Source organism: Saccopteryx leptura, chromosome 8 (genome assembly GCF_036850995.1).
Source record: "Saccopteryx leptura isolate mSacLep1 chromosome 8, mSacLep1_pri_phased_curated, whole genome shotgun sequence".
Lineage (NCBI taxonomy): Eukaryota > Metazoa > Chordata > Mammalia > Chiroptera > Emballonuridae > Saccopteryx > Saccopteryx leptura.
The window spans coordinates 84669091-84684648 of NC_089510.1; the positions used below are offsets into that span (position 1 = coordinate 84669091).

At 40.4% G+C, this 15558-nt stretch overlaps 1 protein-coding gene across 7 annotated transcripts in view; it reads left to right on the forward strand.

Moving 5' to 3' along the window:
* Positions 1-15558, forward strand: part of TNIK (TRAF2 and NCK interacting kinase) — a 400443-nt gene that overhangs the window by 245902 nt on the left and 138983 nt on the right. For all 7 annotated transcript variants that reach the window (XM_066347641.1, XM_066347637.1, XM_066347638.1 and 4 more), the window contains exon 7: positions 562-692. In XM_066347641.1, the coding sequence (XP_066203738.1) occupies positions 562-692 (131 nt within the window). The remainder of the gene's footprint in view (positions 1-561; positions 693-15558) is intronic.

Sequence of the window (15558 nt, forward strand, 5' to 3'; positions counted from 1 at the left end):
CACACTTTATCCATTCATAACTGCAATTTAAAAATACACGTTCACAGTAGCAACACAGAAGAGGCAACCCAAGGGTCGACCCACAAAATGTGGCACCTACATACAGTGGAACATTGTTCAGCTTTAAAAAGTAAAGGAATTCTGACACATGCTGCAACATGGATTAATCTTAAAAACATTATGCCAAGTGGAATTAGCCAGTCACAGAAAGGCAAATACTGTACGATTTCACTTATATGAGGTACCTATAGTAGCCAGATTCAAAGAGACAGAAAGTAGAATGATGCTTGCAGGAGACTAGGAGGAGGGGAGAAGGAGAAGTTACTATTAATGGGTACAGAGTTCCAGCTGGAAAGATTAAAAAGTTCTGGAAGTGGATAGTGGTGATGGTTGCACAACAATGTGAATGTACTTAATGCCACAGAACAGTTTTAAATGTTTAAAACGCTAAAATGTTTAAAATAGTAAATTTTATATTATATATAGTTTAACAAAAAAGACATATTCATCTTATCATCATATAAAAATAATGAACTTGATTCATTACCTTTTCTCAAATAGTGGACTTTGGAGTCAGCGCCCAGCTGGACCGCACAGTGGGCAGGAGGAACACTTTCATCGGCACCCCCTACTGGATGGCCCCGGAAGTTATTGCCTGTGATGAAAACCCGGATGCCACGTATGACTTCAAGGTGTGACTTCTTACTTTTCCATTATGTTTCAAAACTGCTCAAAATATTACTGAGTCTTTCAGAGAATTCTCATGTGGCTTTGGGCTGATGATTTATGTATTCCAAAGAGAGAACTAAAAACGTATTATTTAAATGTAAAATGATAAGATATTCCACTGAAAATCTTTTTTTTCCCTTCTTTTACAGGGACAGATATAGTCAGAGAGAGGGATAGATAGGGACAGACAGACAGGAACAGAGAGAAATGAGAAGCATCAATCATCAGTTTTTTGTTGCGACACCTTAGTTGTTCATTGATTGCTTTCTCATATGTGCCTTGACCGTGGGCCTTCAGCAGACCGAGTAACCCCTTGTTTGAGCCAGCGACCTTGGGTCCACGCTGGTGAGCTTTTTGGTTAAGCCAGATGAGCCCGCGCTCAAGCTGGCAACCTCGGGGGTCTTGAACCTGGGTCCTCTGCATCCCAGTCCAACACTCTATCCACTGCGTCACCGCCTGGTCAGGCTGAAAATCTTCTTAATGAAGTCACCCATTATATCTGAGTGCCTGTTTGTAAAAAATGCTTAAACCATTTTCTGGATTCTTTTTAATTTGCTCCTGCTTCTAATTAGGAAACAGGCCCTGGCCAGTTGGCTCAGTGTTAGAGTCTTGGCCAGGCGTGTGGATGTCCCAGGTTAGATTCCCAGTCAGGGCACATAGGAGAAGTGCTCATCTGCTTCTCTACCCCTCTCCCTCTCCTTTCTCTCCCTCCCTCCCTCTCTCTCTCTCTCTCTCTCTCTCCCCCTCAGCAGCCATGACTCAATTGGAGCGAGTTGGCCCGAGGTGCTAAGGATGGCTCCATGGCCTCTGCCTCAGATGCTAAGAAGAGCTCGGTTGCTGAGCAACAGAGCAATGGTCCCAGATGGGCAGAGCATCGTCCCATAGGGGGCTTGTCAGGTGGACCCCAGTTGGGGTATATGCGGGATCCTCTGCCTCGCCTCATCTCATTGAATTAAAAAAAAATTAGGAAACAGACTTCTATTTTGTTTATAGTTTAGATGTTTTGCAAAGCATATATTCTGATAACTTTTTATGTTAATGGAACCAAAATATGAATATGTTGTCTTGGGTCATCTTTTTCTGATTAAAAATAACCAGACTTACTCATTTCTACATTGCTTAATGTTGATTATTGGAGTTTCTTTTCAATGAGAGAGAGAACCAATGGGATGTTGGTAGCTACTTTATGGTGTTTCTAAAGCCGGTTGTGGTGTTTCATAGAAGTTTTATTTGTGCTTTGTAACTTTCTGTCATAAACTGGTAAATTGTTAATATATTACATATATTAACCTGGATATATTTTTGCCAAAGGACTTCAATGATTATCTTGAAATACATCTCATCTTCCAGTTTCGAGATGGAAACTGAGGCGGGAGGCATTTGCAAGTGCCCACTCAGTTGGGGATCTTCTCAGCGTTGGGACTTGAACTCAGGTCTCCCAGTGCTCTGTTCAGAATTCTTCCCAATATACAGGATGGGGCTTGTTCATATGTAAACGAAAACAATAATTAATACATAATTATACAAAAATAAGCTGTTTCACATACAACTGAAAACCTGCTTTTGTCCCACCTTTTATTACCCTGCTCCACTAAGATGTTCTGTGTAAATCTCTAATTTACCAACAAAACAGCCTCTGAAGAGTATATTTGAAGAATTCCTTTTTTTCAATTGATTTTAATTTATTGTGTTTACATAGATTCAGTGTCCCACTGAATACACCCCCCCCACCCCAGTGTTCCCCTCAACATCCCCCTCCCCCCTTCAACGTCCTCCCCCTCTCCTCCAGGATTCGCTTTCCCGTTCTATAACACTGTGTTATGTGTATATAATTTCATCAGTCTCTTTCCCGTCTGTCCTCTTTCCCTCTGGTCCCATTGATCCCACCTCTGCCTCTATTCCGTTCCTCGGTTCACATTGTTCATTGTATATCTCAAATGAGTGAGGTCATATGGTATTTTTCTTTCTCTGCCTGGCTTATTTCACTTAGCATAATAATTTCCAGGTCCATCCATGTTGTCGCAAAAGTTAAGATTTCCTTCTTTTTCACGGCTGTGTAGCATTACATTGTGTACAGGTACCACAGCTTTTTTTAAAATTGATTTAAATTTATTGTGTTTACATAGATTCCTGTGTCACCCCAAATCTGTCCCCCCGTTCCCCATATTCCCCTCAACATTTCCTTTGCCCCCCTCCCCAAAGCGCCATCCCCCCTTCCCTTCAGGTTTATCCCATCCTCTCATCCCCTTTCCCTCTGTCCTCTTTCCCTCTGGTCCCTTTGATCTCTCCTCTGTCTCAATTCCGTTCCTCAGTTCACATTGTTCATTGGATTCCTCAAATAACTGAGGTCATATGATATTTTTCTTTCTCTGCCTGGCTTATTTTACTTAACATAATAGTTTCCATGTCCATCCATGTTGTTGCAAAAGGTAAGATTTCCTTCTTTTTCATGACCACATAATATTCCACTGTGTGTATGTACCACTGCATTTTAATCCACTCATCCACTGACAGGCACTTGGGCTGTTTGCAGATCTTGCCTATTGTAAACAATGCTGCCACAAACATGGGGGTGCATTTCTTCTTTTGAATCAGTGATTTGGTATTCTTAGGATATATTTCTAAAAGTGGGATAGCTAGGTCAAAAGGCAGTCCAATTTTCAATTTCTTGAGGAATCTCCATACTGTTTTCCACAGTGGCTGCACCAGTCTGCATTCCCATCAACAGTGCAGGAGGGTTACCTTTTCTCCACATCCTCCCCAGCACTTATTCTGTGTTGTTTTGTTAATGAGCGCCATTATGGCTGGTGTGAGGTGATATCTCATTGTGGTTTTAATTTGCATTTCTCTAATGATTAGTGATGTTGAGCATTTTTTCATATGCCTATTGGCCATCTGTATATCCTCTTTGGAGAAGTGTCTATTCATTTCTTTTGCCCATTTTTTGATTGGATTGTTTGTCTTCCTGGTGTTGAGTTTTACAAGTTCTTTATAAATTTTGGTTATTAACCCCTTATCAGATGTATTGTCAAATATGTTCTCCCATTGTGTAGTTTGTCTTTTTATTCTGTTCTTATTGTCTTTAGCTGTGCAAAAGCTTTTTAGTTTGTTCATTCTGTCCTTTATTCCACTTGCCCATGGAGATAAATCAGTAAATATATCGCTGCGAGAGATGTCAGAGAGCTTACTGTGTATGTTTTCTTCTAAGATGATTATGGTTTCACGATTTACATTTAAATCTTTTATCCATTTTGAGTTTATTTTTGTGAGTAGTGTAAGTTGTTGGTCTAGTTTTATTTTCTTGCAGGTAGCTGTCCAATTTTCCCAACACCATTTGCTAAAGAAACTATCTTTACTCCATTGTATGCTCTTACGTCCTTTGTCAAATATCAGTTGTCCATATAAGTGTGGGTTTACTTCTGGGTTCTCTGTTCTGTTCCATTGATCTATATGCCTGTTCTTATGCCAGTACCAGGCTGTTTTGAGTACAATGGCCTTGTAGTATAACTTGATATCAGGAAGTGTGATACCTTCCACTTTATTCTTCTTTTTCAAGATTGCTGAGGCTATTCGTGTTCTTTTTTGGTTCCATATATATTTTTGGAATATTTGTTCTATATCTTTGAAGTATGTCATTGATATTTTAATGGGAATTGCATTGAATTTATAAATTGCTTTGGTAATATAGACATTTTAATGAACACGGTATATGCTTCCACTTGTTTGTATCTTTCTTGATTTTTTTTATCAATGTTTTATAATTTTCCGAGTACAAGTCTTTAACCTCCTATGTTAAATTTACTCCTAGGTATTTTATTTTTTGTTGTTGCAATAGTGAAGGGGATTGTTTTCTTTCTCTTTCTGACAGTTTATTGTTGGTGTATAAAAATGCCTCTGATATCTGATTATGTATTAATTTTATATCCTGCCACCTTGATGAATTCATTTATCAGGTCCAGTAATTTTCTGACTGAGACGTTAGGGTTTCCTATGTACAGTATCATATCATCAGCAAATAGTAATGGTTTTACTTCTTTTCCAATTTGGATGCCTTTTATCTCTTCTTCTTGTCTGATTGCTGTGGCTAGGACTTCCAGAACTATGTTGAATAAGAGTGGTGAAAGGGGGCACCCCTGCTTTGTTCCTGGTCTTAAGGAAATGGCTTTTAATTTTTGCCCATTGAGTATGATGTTGGCTGTGGGTTTGTCATAGATGGCCTTTATAATGTTGAGGTATGTTTTCTGTATACTCACTGTGCTGAGAGTTTTGATCAAAATGGTGCTGAATTTTATCAAATGCTTTTTCTACATCTATTGATATTATCATGTGATTTTTTTCTCCTTCCTTTTGTTTATATGATGAGTCACATTGATTAATTTGCGAATATTGTACCAACCTTGCCTCCACAGAATAAATCCCACTTGATCATGATTGTATAATTTTTTTAAATGTATTGCTGGATCTGGTTTGCTAATATTTTGTTGAGAATTTTAGCATCTAAATTCATCAGGGATATTGGCCTATAATTTTCTTTCTTTGTATTGTCTTTGCCTGGTTTTGGAATCAGAATTATGCTCGCCTCATAAAAGGAGCTTGGAAGTCTTCCCTCCTCTTGAATTTTTTGAAATAGCTTGAAAAGAACAGGAGTTAGTTCTTTGAATCTTTGGTAGAATTCGCCTGTGAAGCCATCTGGCCCAGCGCTTTTGTTTGTTGGGAGTTTTTTGATAACTGTTTCAATCTCATTTGTTGTAATCGGTCTGTTTAGGTTTTCTGATTCTTCCAGATTGATTTTTGAAAGATTATATGTTTCAAGGAATTTGTCTATTTCACCTAGGTTGTCCAATTTTTTGGCATATAGTTCTTCATAGTATTTTCTTACAATCCTCTGTATTTCTGCTGTGTCAGTTGCCACTTCTCCACTCTTATTTCTAATTTTACTTATTTATTTATTTTTTATAGTTTTTTCTTTTATGATATCTTCTATGACCTTAACACAAGGAGATGATCTCAGTGGCTTGATCTAATCACATGAACCTTCACACAGAGGAGGAAGGTGGAGATATTTTAAGAATGAGGACTCGATGGGCTATTGCTGATTGGATGTGGGGGAGCACACAAGAAATTCGAGCAGCCTTAAGGAGCTGAAAGGCCCCCAACAGGAACCCAACACTGCTAACCACCTGAATGAACGTGGAAGCAGCCTTCTCCCTAGAGCCTCCACACAGGAATGCTGCCCTGCTGACCCTCAGATTCAGCCTGTGGGACCCTGAGCGGAGAACCCAGCCATGCCAAGCCAGACTCCTGAGCTACAGAGCTGTGAGCTAGGAAACGGGGATTGTTTTAAGCTGCTAAATTTGGGGAAATTATTTACAAAGGAAAAGAAAACCAATACACTGTCCAAGGATAACTTTTCTTAACATAATTAGATTTGGCAGTTTTTGTTTGGGTTCTGAATGTAGTTTTTTCCACTGAATATTATTAAAGCAATATCCTTCATTGCAGGCAGCTTCTGAAGACCCTTCACATGAATCACATAATGTTTTGTATTCACTAACAAGTACATTTTTTTGATTTAGGTACTGTTATCTAATGTACTGTCGTCTATGAACTTGGCAAACAAATGACCCCTTAACGCTGTTTATGAACCTTTTATGGGAAATGGTTTGAATACTTCCAAGGTCACCCCTCCATCCAAAAAGGGTGTCCAACCCCTCCACCTGAGGGCTCCTCACATCCCAGTACCCCAGGCAGATAGGGGTGGGATGGCACAAACTGTTGCATCAAACATGCAATATGAATTTCTTCTGCATAACTGGACTAAACTGGCACTAAGGTGATTAAGTACACTTGGGGGAAAAACTCCAACTAGATTTAAAAAAAATCACCGGGTTTTATAGGTCAAATCATTTTTGGAGGAACCCAAATTGTGAAAACGTGTCATCTGTGCAGCCCCATGCGCCCCCCACCCATCATCCCGGGTTACTCATGTCATGCACGGATTCACTGAGTCAGTGTGGGCCACAATGGGAACAGGAAAAACAGGCTGGTGCTGAGAACTGTTCAATGACTATTGTGGTCTATCTCAACTGACTTAAAAGCCCCTCCTTCCCCTATTTATTTATTTGAGTCCTCTCTCTTTTCTCCATGGTGAGTCTGGTTAAAGGTTCATTAATCTTGTTTACCTTTTCAGAGAACCAGCTCTTGGTTTCATTGATCCTTTGTATTGTCTTTTTAGCCTCTATGTCATTTATTTCCACTCTGATCCTTATTATTTTATTCCTTCTACTTCCTCTGAGCTTTACTTGCTGTTCTTTTTCTAGTTCTTTTAGATGCAGAGTCAAGTTGTTTATTTGAGCTTTTTCTTGCTTCTTAAGGTATACCTATAATGCTATGAACTTCCTTCTCAGAACTGCTTTTGCTGTGTCCCAATAAATTTTGAGTTGTTGTATGTTCATTTTCATTTGTTTCAAGGAAATTTTAAATTTCTTCCTTGATCTCATTGTTGATTCATTCATTATTTAATAACATACTATTTAGTTTCTAAGTGTTTGAGTGTTTTTCAGTTTTTCTATTGTAGTTGATTTCTAGTTTCATTCCATTGTCATTCGAAAAGATGCTTGATATGATTTCAATCTTCTTAAATTTGTTGAGACCGCTTTTGTGCCCTAACATGTGGTCTATCCTAGAGAATGTACCATGTTGAAAAGAATGTGTATTCGATTCCCGGCCAGGGCACACGGGAGAAGCGCCCATCTGCTTCTCCACCCCTCCCCCTCTCCTTCCTCTCTGTCTCTCTCTTCCCCTCCTGCAGCCAAGGCTCCACTGCAGCAAAGATGGCCCGGGCGCTGGGGATAGCTCCTTGGCCTCTGCCCCAGGCGCTAGAGTGGCTCTGGTCGCAACAGAGCGACGCCCCGGAGGGGCAGAGCATCACCCCCTGGTGGGCAGAGCGTCGCCCCCTGGTGGGCGTGCCGGGTGGATCCCAGTCAGGCGCATGCGGGAGTCTGTCTGACTGTCTCTCCCCGTTTCCGGCTTCAGAAAAATACAGAAGAAAAAAAAAAGAATGTATATTCTGCTGCTTTAGGGTGAAGGGTTCTGAAGATATCTATTAAATCCAGTGCATCAAGTGTGTGAAGTCTGCTGTTTCTTTGTTAGTTTTCTTTATTGAAGATCTATCCAGTGATGTTAGTGGGGTATTGAAATACCGTACTATTATAGTATTGCTGTTGACCTCGCCTTTTATGTCCATCAAAATCTGCTTTATATATTTAGATGCTCCTATATTAGGTGCATAGATATTTATAATGCTTATATCTTCCTTTGGATTGCTCCCTTTATCATTATGCAGTGACATTCTTTATCTCTTACTATAGCCTTTGTTTTAAAGTCTATTTTGTCAGATATAAGTATTGCTACCCCAGCTTTTTTAGAATTTCCATTTGCATGAAATATTTTTTTCCATCCCTTTACTTTCAGTCTATGTGTATCTTTTGTTTGGAGGTGTGTCTCTTGTAGACAGCATATGTATGGGTCCTGTTTTCTTATCCACACAGCTACCCTATGTCTTTTGACTGGAGCATTTAATCCATTTACATTTAAGGTTATTATTGATATGTAGCTGTTTATTGCCATTTTATTTTTTAAATCTACAGTCCTCTTTTACTAGATTTTTTTTCTCCCTTTGTTTTGTTTACAACAGGCCCCTTAGCATTTCTTCCAGCATTGGTTTGGTTGTAATGAATTCCTTGAGTTTTTTTGTTTGTTTGTTTGTTTGTATTTTGTCTGTGAAGCCTTTTATTTCTCCTTCAATTTTAAATGATAGCCTTGCTGGATAAAGAAGTCTTGGTTGTAGGTTCTTGTTCTGCAATACTTTGAATATTTCTTGCCATTCCCATCTGGCCTCAAGTGTTTCTGTGGAGATGTCAGTTGTCATCCTTACAGGGGCATCTTTGTAGGTGATTAACTGCTTTTCTCTTGCAGCTTTTAGTATTCTTTCTTTATCTCTTAGCTTTGGTATTTTAATTAAGATGTGTCTCAGTGTAGGTCTCTTTGAGTTCCTCTTTAATGGGATTCTCTGTGCTTTTTGAACTTGTATGACTTTGTCCTTCATCAGTTTAGGGTAGTTTTCAGCTATGATTTCTTCAATCAGGCTCTCTATCCCGTTTACTTTTTTTTCTCCTTCAGGAACTTCTATTATGCAGATGTTTCTCTTCATGTTGTCACAGAGCTCTCATAGAGTTTCCTCAGACTTTTTGATCCGCTTTTCTTTTTGTTGTTCTGCTTCTGTGCTCTCAGTCATCTTGTCCTCTAAATCACTAATTTGATCCTCTTCTTCATCCAGCCTGCTTTTAATTCCTTCTAGTGTAGTGTTCATTTCTGATATTGTGTTTGTCATTTCTGTCTGATTCTTTTTTATGATGTCAATGTCCTTTTTGATGCTTGTTATCTCTTTGTTCAGGTGCTCATTATGTCCATCTATTGTTGCTCTAAGATCGTTGAGCATCCTAACAATCCCTAACAATCATTATTTTAAACTCTGTATCCGGTAATTTGGTTATTTTCATCTCATTCAGTTTTCTGGGGATTTCTGTTGTTGATTCATTTGAATTGCATTTCTCTGTCTTTTCATTTTGTCTCTGTATAGACTGCTCCTTTGGATTTGCTGTTTGTGTAGCTAGGTGAGTATAGGGTTTGTGTTGTCTGCCTCCAGCTTTCAGTTGTGTTTTTTTTAGATCTTCTTGGGTTGGCCTCAGCTGTTGTTTGTAATCTGCTGTGGGCTACTTGTCTGCTGCTACTGCTCTTTCTGCTGTTTGTGTCAGCATTTTCTATACCTTAGCTGGGTCAGGTGTGTTGAGCCTTTTCTTAAGATTCCACTCTAACTAGGGTTTTTAGGTCCTGAGCTGATGCTCTCTGTATCCGGCCACTGGATGTACCAGCGCTGGACCTCCCTGACCAAATCCTGACACAGATCAGTGGGGGTCACTGCTTATGACTGGCCCTTAGCAACCTTCTTGAAGCTACAGATGATCCAGAATTTGTGGCTGCCTCTGCTCGGTCCTGATGCCATTGTAACTATCAGCTGCACTCCTAGACTGGCTTTTATCTACTTTTGGCCAGTGTGTGTGGCCTCTCTATTCCCGAGATGTGGTCTTTTTGCTGCCCTTCCCCCCAGCTGCCTCTGCCTCCTCCGTTACTCAGGCACCAGCACTGCCGGGTACGCTGGCTTGTAGACCACAGCTTGGGCTGCCCCACAAGCATGGGAGACTCCTCACCTCACCTGGCTCCACCCCCTGTGGGCACATGGACTGCTTCTCCAGGCTGCACCCCCTGGGGGTGTGTAAGAGGCCTCTCAGGTTCTGCCCCTCACCACCGCGCAGGCTGCCTTGCTGAGTTCCAGCCCCCGCTGTCTCACAGGCCAAGCACCGCGGCCTCCACTGCAGCTGAGCACTTCCACCCTTCAGAGGGTATCAGCAGGGGGGGGGGGCTGTGTAGCCCAACCGCAGCACTCAAAACCTGTGTCCCTGATGCACCCCCTGCTTCCAAGCATCTCCCTGCACTGACTGGAGCGGGAGAGCCTCTAGTGTGCAGGGTAATTCCTTCCCTTTGCTGGCTTGGTTCGCCCAGGAAAAATGGTCACTTTAGGTTTGGGGAGTGACCCATTACATGGGTCAGTGGCTGTCCACCACAGTCTCTCCATGTGCCCCTGAAATGACACTGTCCTCTCGGTACTCCAGTCCTCTACGTGCTCCCCGCTCCCAGAGCCCTGGGTAAGTGGCTGTGAACAAGGTTTTCTGTGTGGTTCCTTTAAGACAGAGCCTGGGTCTGAGAGTTCTGTCTCCCTCTTACAAACAATAACCCGGCTCTTCTTTCAGCTAACTACTGTCCATACACCTCCTCTAGTTTCTGGGTGTCCTGGCAGGGGTTCTGGTCCTGTGGCTGAAGGCCCACAACTCTCCAGGAAACCCACCCCACCATGATAGACCCTCCGGGCCACTGCTCACTCCTGGGACTGGGGCAGCCCTTTCCGCGTCTCCGCCTTTTCTACCAGCGCAGTGTGGTTCCTTCAGTGATGCTTGGTTATAGATTCCTCTTAGTTTAGTCCAAAGTTGGTTTTACAAGATGATTGTTCCTAAGTTAAGTTGTAATCCACTTTGGTTCTGGGAGGTCAGAGTTGCAACGTCTGCCTACTCCGTTGCCATTTTCCCTCTGTCTCAAGAATTCCTTTCTTAAAGAGCATTTTTAGTTCTCTATATGTGGGGTTATTACTGAAATCAGGTCAGAAAGATGCAGTCATTGCAGAGTTTTCGGAACCCGGCATCCCTGGGCATTGACAAAATTATTGTCCTTTCTGTTTGGAGAAATGCAATCTTGAAAGTCTGAAAACAAAATAATCTCTTGGAAAGCCCATCTCCTTTGGAGGTTAGTCACTGTCATAACCTGGCAGCAATCTGGAGACAGCTGTGAAGTTAAAAATTAATCTCTTGCCAAAACAAGTGTCATTTATTTAAACTAATAATGATAAGCACATTTAAATAATATAATTTGCAAATCCCTTCAGAGGAGCCATTACAAAATATATGTCCCAGACCAAATATGTGTATTATAATTAGCTATAACCAATTTTTCAAACTATAGTCATACTTAACAAGTGCTAACTAGTCTTATAGATATAAGATATATCTTATATCTGTGGCTGAGCCACAGATATTTTAGGCTTCTTTATAACATTTCATGGTGAATCAGTGTTTTAAACTTCTATCCTTAGCTTAACCTTTTGCTGGCTGTATTATGACTAGCTAGAGTGTGCATGGACATTTGTTCTGTGACATGAAATAGATGCCTGTGATTTAGCTGTTTTCAGTAGAGTAAGTAGAAGAGGACTTTCTTTTACCCAAGCCAAAGCTTGGGATTAAACTGGTTTCTTGGTCTTATTTCCTCAGATTATGGTTTGAGAATGTAGTTTGAGTTCAGTGAGAAATTTTGAACCCAATGCAATAACTCTCGATGTGGGCAAAGCCCAGTGCATGAGTAACCACAGGGCACTTCATGCTGCACAGTATGATTTCAGAAGTACAAGAAGGTTCATGTGACTATGAAAGTATCCTGAGACATTAAAGAATTGAAGGTTAATTTCTATATCCATTATTATAAAATAAGGAATTCTGAGAGTAAAGATTCAACTATATCAGTCATTTAGACCTTAGCGTGAATTCGTTTATCAGGATTGTCATGAGTGTAGGTTGCATAGAGGAGGAAGGAGCCATGGCAGGAATATGAGCTCCAGTGGTCACTTGCCATAGGTAAAATAAGGAACTTGAAAGGATAAAAATGAGGAAGATTGGGCAGAAAGGAAGGTGTGGGGTTCTTGGAAGATTCATTTCAACCATTTCACAATTTTATTTTGGATCAGGGAAGAAAGTATTCTTTAAATAATGTTTCTACTTTTTTCTTAGCACCAAGTCTTATTCTTTCTTCTATTCACAATTCTTAGGAATATGGTTTGTCACCAGGAGACAACTTGACAGTACTTTGACTTTCTAAACCATTTATTCATTCACTCACTGTGTATTTATTGACTATACACTATGTGTAAGGAATTGGTCAGGTTGTATCAGTATGTGCAGTTCAAAGTTCAAGGGTTTGGTACTGTACATTCGGTAGCCCATTTGACCAAGCTGTGTATCCCAGCTTCAGAACCTGATGTCATTGCTTTGGGCTTTCAGGGACTACAGATTCTTTCAGCCTGGAGGGCATGTTTAGAATAAAAGATGACTTGAAGGCCACTGAGCTTTGTTAGAGTTCTTACCACAGCAGCCCATTCTTTAAAATAAAGACAGAATGCAAAAGAGGAGACTATAGTTGGTTTTATTATTTGACTTGTATATGATTTATTATTTATTGATTATTATGTATTCATTGAGTTGTTTAAGATGTCTTTACAGACTGCTATAAATTTTTCTACAAACTACAGTAATTCAGTAAAATAAGGGCCTCTGTAGAAAAGTAGTCTGAATTCATGGTTTTTATTGCAGTCTGGTTTTGTCTGATAACTACTGGGCGCAGTAAGTACTGACTGAAAATAACCCCTATCCTAAGGAGGAGTGCTGGAATCTCACTTTTCTGGTGTGCTCGCTTCCCCCCAGAGGCCCTTCCTTTCTTGTTTTTAGAAATTCTGTCAAAACACTTCAAGCCAAAGAAAAGGTTTCATTTCCCTGGTAAGTATGTGGGGCAATAATGAAAGCTCTCTCATTTAATAATAAGGATTCAAGACATTTGAAATTAATAAAACTGTTCAAAATTCCTAGACTATTTAAATGGTTATTTTTTAAATTTGAATTTCATTTTAGTTGGCTGGGATTTGTTGAGTGTTTTATAGCCCTATATACTTACTGCTTTAACACAGTCACTCACCAAAGAAACGTCTCTGCAGCCAAATGCCCATCATAGGGAACTGGTTAAATGAATGCTAGCGTATCTGTCCAATAGAATACAACGTAGCCATTTAAGCAACAAGGCAGTGTCCATATTGAAGTTGGGAAGACCCCAAGATAGTGTTAGGTATGAAAATCAACTCACCATATGGTACACATAATGTAGCCAATTCTTTCCCGTTCCATGGGTGTACAACATGTGGGTGAAGAACTTAACATGTTTATATATCTTTTTGTCCTGCTCTTCTTTCCCAGCAAACTGGCCTTGCTTTTATATTAAATTAGAAAAATAAGAAATATATAGTGAAATCGTATATCCTCTTAAACCCCCCCCCCCCATCTTCTGGCCCAGTCTGTGCTAATGTTGCCTGTTATTCACCCATACCGTTGATGAGACTGCACACATATTCTGTGGATGACTTGCAGTCATACGTGTCTCCTCCAGGGTTTGAGGGCATACTGTGCACTAACTGCAAGTACTCACTCTTCTGTATCACAGATAAATGGCTTCATTCAGGCAGGATGAAAATAGCTACTGTAGGTAAGAGGCTTAGCTGGAGATGAAGAAAGTCACCAAGATGCACTCAGGGTGTCACATCAGAGGACAGTGTTTGGATTGCAGAATGAGCATTTCATTCTCAAACAAGGCCTGGCCTCTGTCCGCTGACAACAAAGGTCCTATCCCTATTCTGTAGAAGAGAAGGATAATACAGACACCACGTAATCATCACCGGGGGAAGCAGAAATGGCTATTAAACACGCTTCTTGTGGCTCCATGTTCACATCGCCTGTGTAAGATTCCTCAGTCAAACACACCAGCGCCTCCTCCAGGCCACATGCTAATTCCCAGGTAAAGAGAATGAGCTATTCTTCCAACATTTTCCCTTCAGTAAGATACTAAATGTAGATGAACAAGAGACTAAAGATTTCTACCCTTAGTTTGTTTTATTTGTGAAATGGGATTATTAATTACTGCCTGTGCTTGAATGTTCTTGATGACCTTGAAGTCGTCACCTTGCTTCTGTTTATTTTTTATTTATTTTTTATTTTTTTTTGCTTCTGTTTATATATAATGAAAGATATAAGTGTATGACATAGTAAATAAAGAATCAGGCTTTTGAAGTTGTGGGGCTGGTTTACAATGTCAAGTTTGCCTTCTGTTCACGGTATTATCTCAGGGAAGTTACTTAACCTTTCTGAACCTTTCTGAAAATTGTATATTTTATAAGGTTATGTTAGAATAAGATGAGCTAACATATAAAGGAACTAGTTCAGTGCCTAACATTTGTAAGTACTTAATATATGATAGTTAGTATTTATATGTATGTGCCATATAAAGGTACTGCTACTTGGGGCTGTTTTTGATGGAAAAAAGCCAGCAGTATCCTATGATTTCAACCTCAGCTTTGTATTACACACTTTTAAGTGTCTGCTTATGTGAAGCCAGAATCTGCTGCCCAGTAACTTCTATTTCTAAATTAAAGTGCTGCCCATAGGGACTACACACAATTCATATCATTTCACCCCAGTAAATTCAATAAAAAAGAAAAAATAAATTTTAAAAACCAGTAAGTACAATTTTCTTTGTCCAGCTGAAATTTTCCAAAAAGAAAATAACAAATAAGTTACAGAATGCAAGATTGTTTTCTGGTCTGTGAAACCATTATACTGGTCATGCGTATTACTAAGCTGTTGTCTGTCAAGTCGAGACTACCTTGCTACTCTCTGCTTTGTGATGATGGGTCTAGAACTTGGTTATTCCCATTTCTGCTTGTCCATCTGGCTTCTAACGGGACTTCCCAGTAAGGGGAGACTGCGAGGCCAGAGGAGGAAGGACATGCCATTTCCTGTTTGCTCTCTGTAAACTTCCTGTTTACACCTGCATCGTACCATACCTCATTGCCACCTTCTCTGACTCATGTGCTGGTTGAACTGTCAGTCAGTGGTTATTGGTCCTCAGGTCTGTCTGCACCAGTATTTTTTAAATACCCATTATGTGCACTGCATTGTATGAACTTTACACATATTATCTTACTGAATTCTCATTATTAACCCTACAAAATAGGTGTTTCCTTCATGTTACAGGTGAGGAAACAGGCTCCAAGGAGTTAAGTGGCTTGCCCAAGTCACCAAGCTAGATGTGCCCAGGTCTCCTTGGCTGCACAGCATGAGCTCTCTGCCTCTCCCTGCTCCACACTGCCTCTTTCCTTGTGTGGTTGGCTTGGCCATCTGAAAGTGTTCTTTTCTTCACGTGTTGGGCGGACTAGCCCCAGAAGGACACTATCTTGTTGTGCTCAAGTTGCCTGCATGCCAGATGGCCCCCACCAGCCAGTAGTTGTGTGGTTGCCTCCTCAGAGGCACCAGAATTTGTCTCTGTTCTGTTAATAATGCAGACAAGACT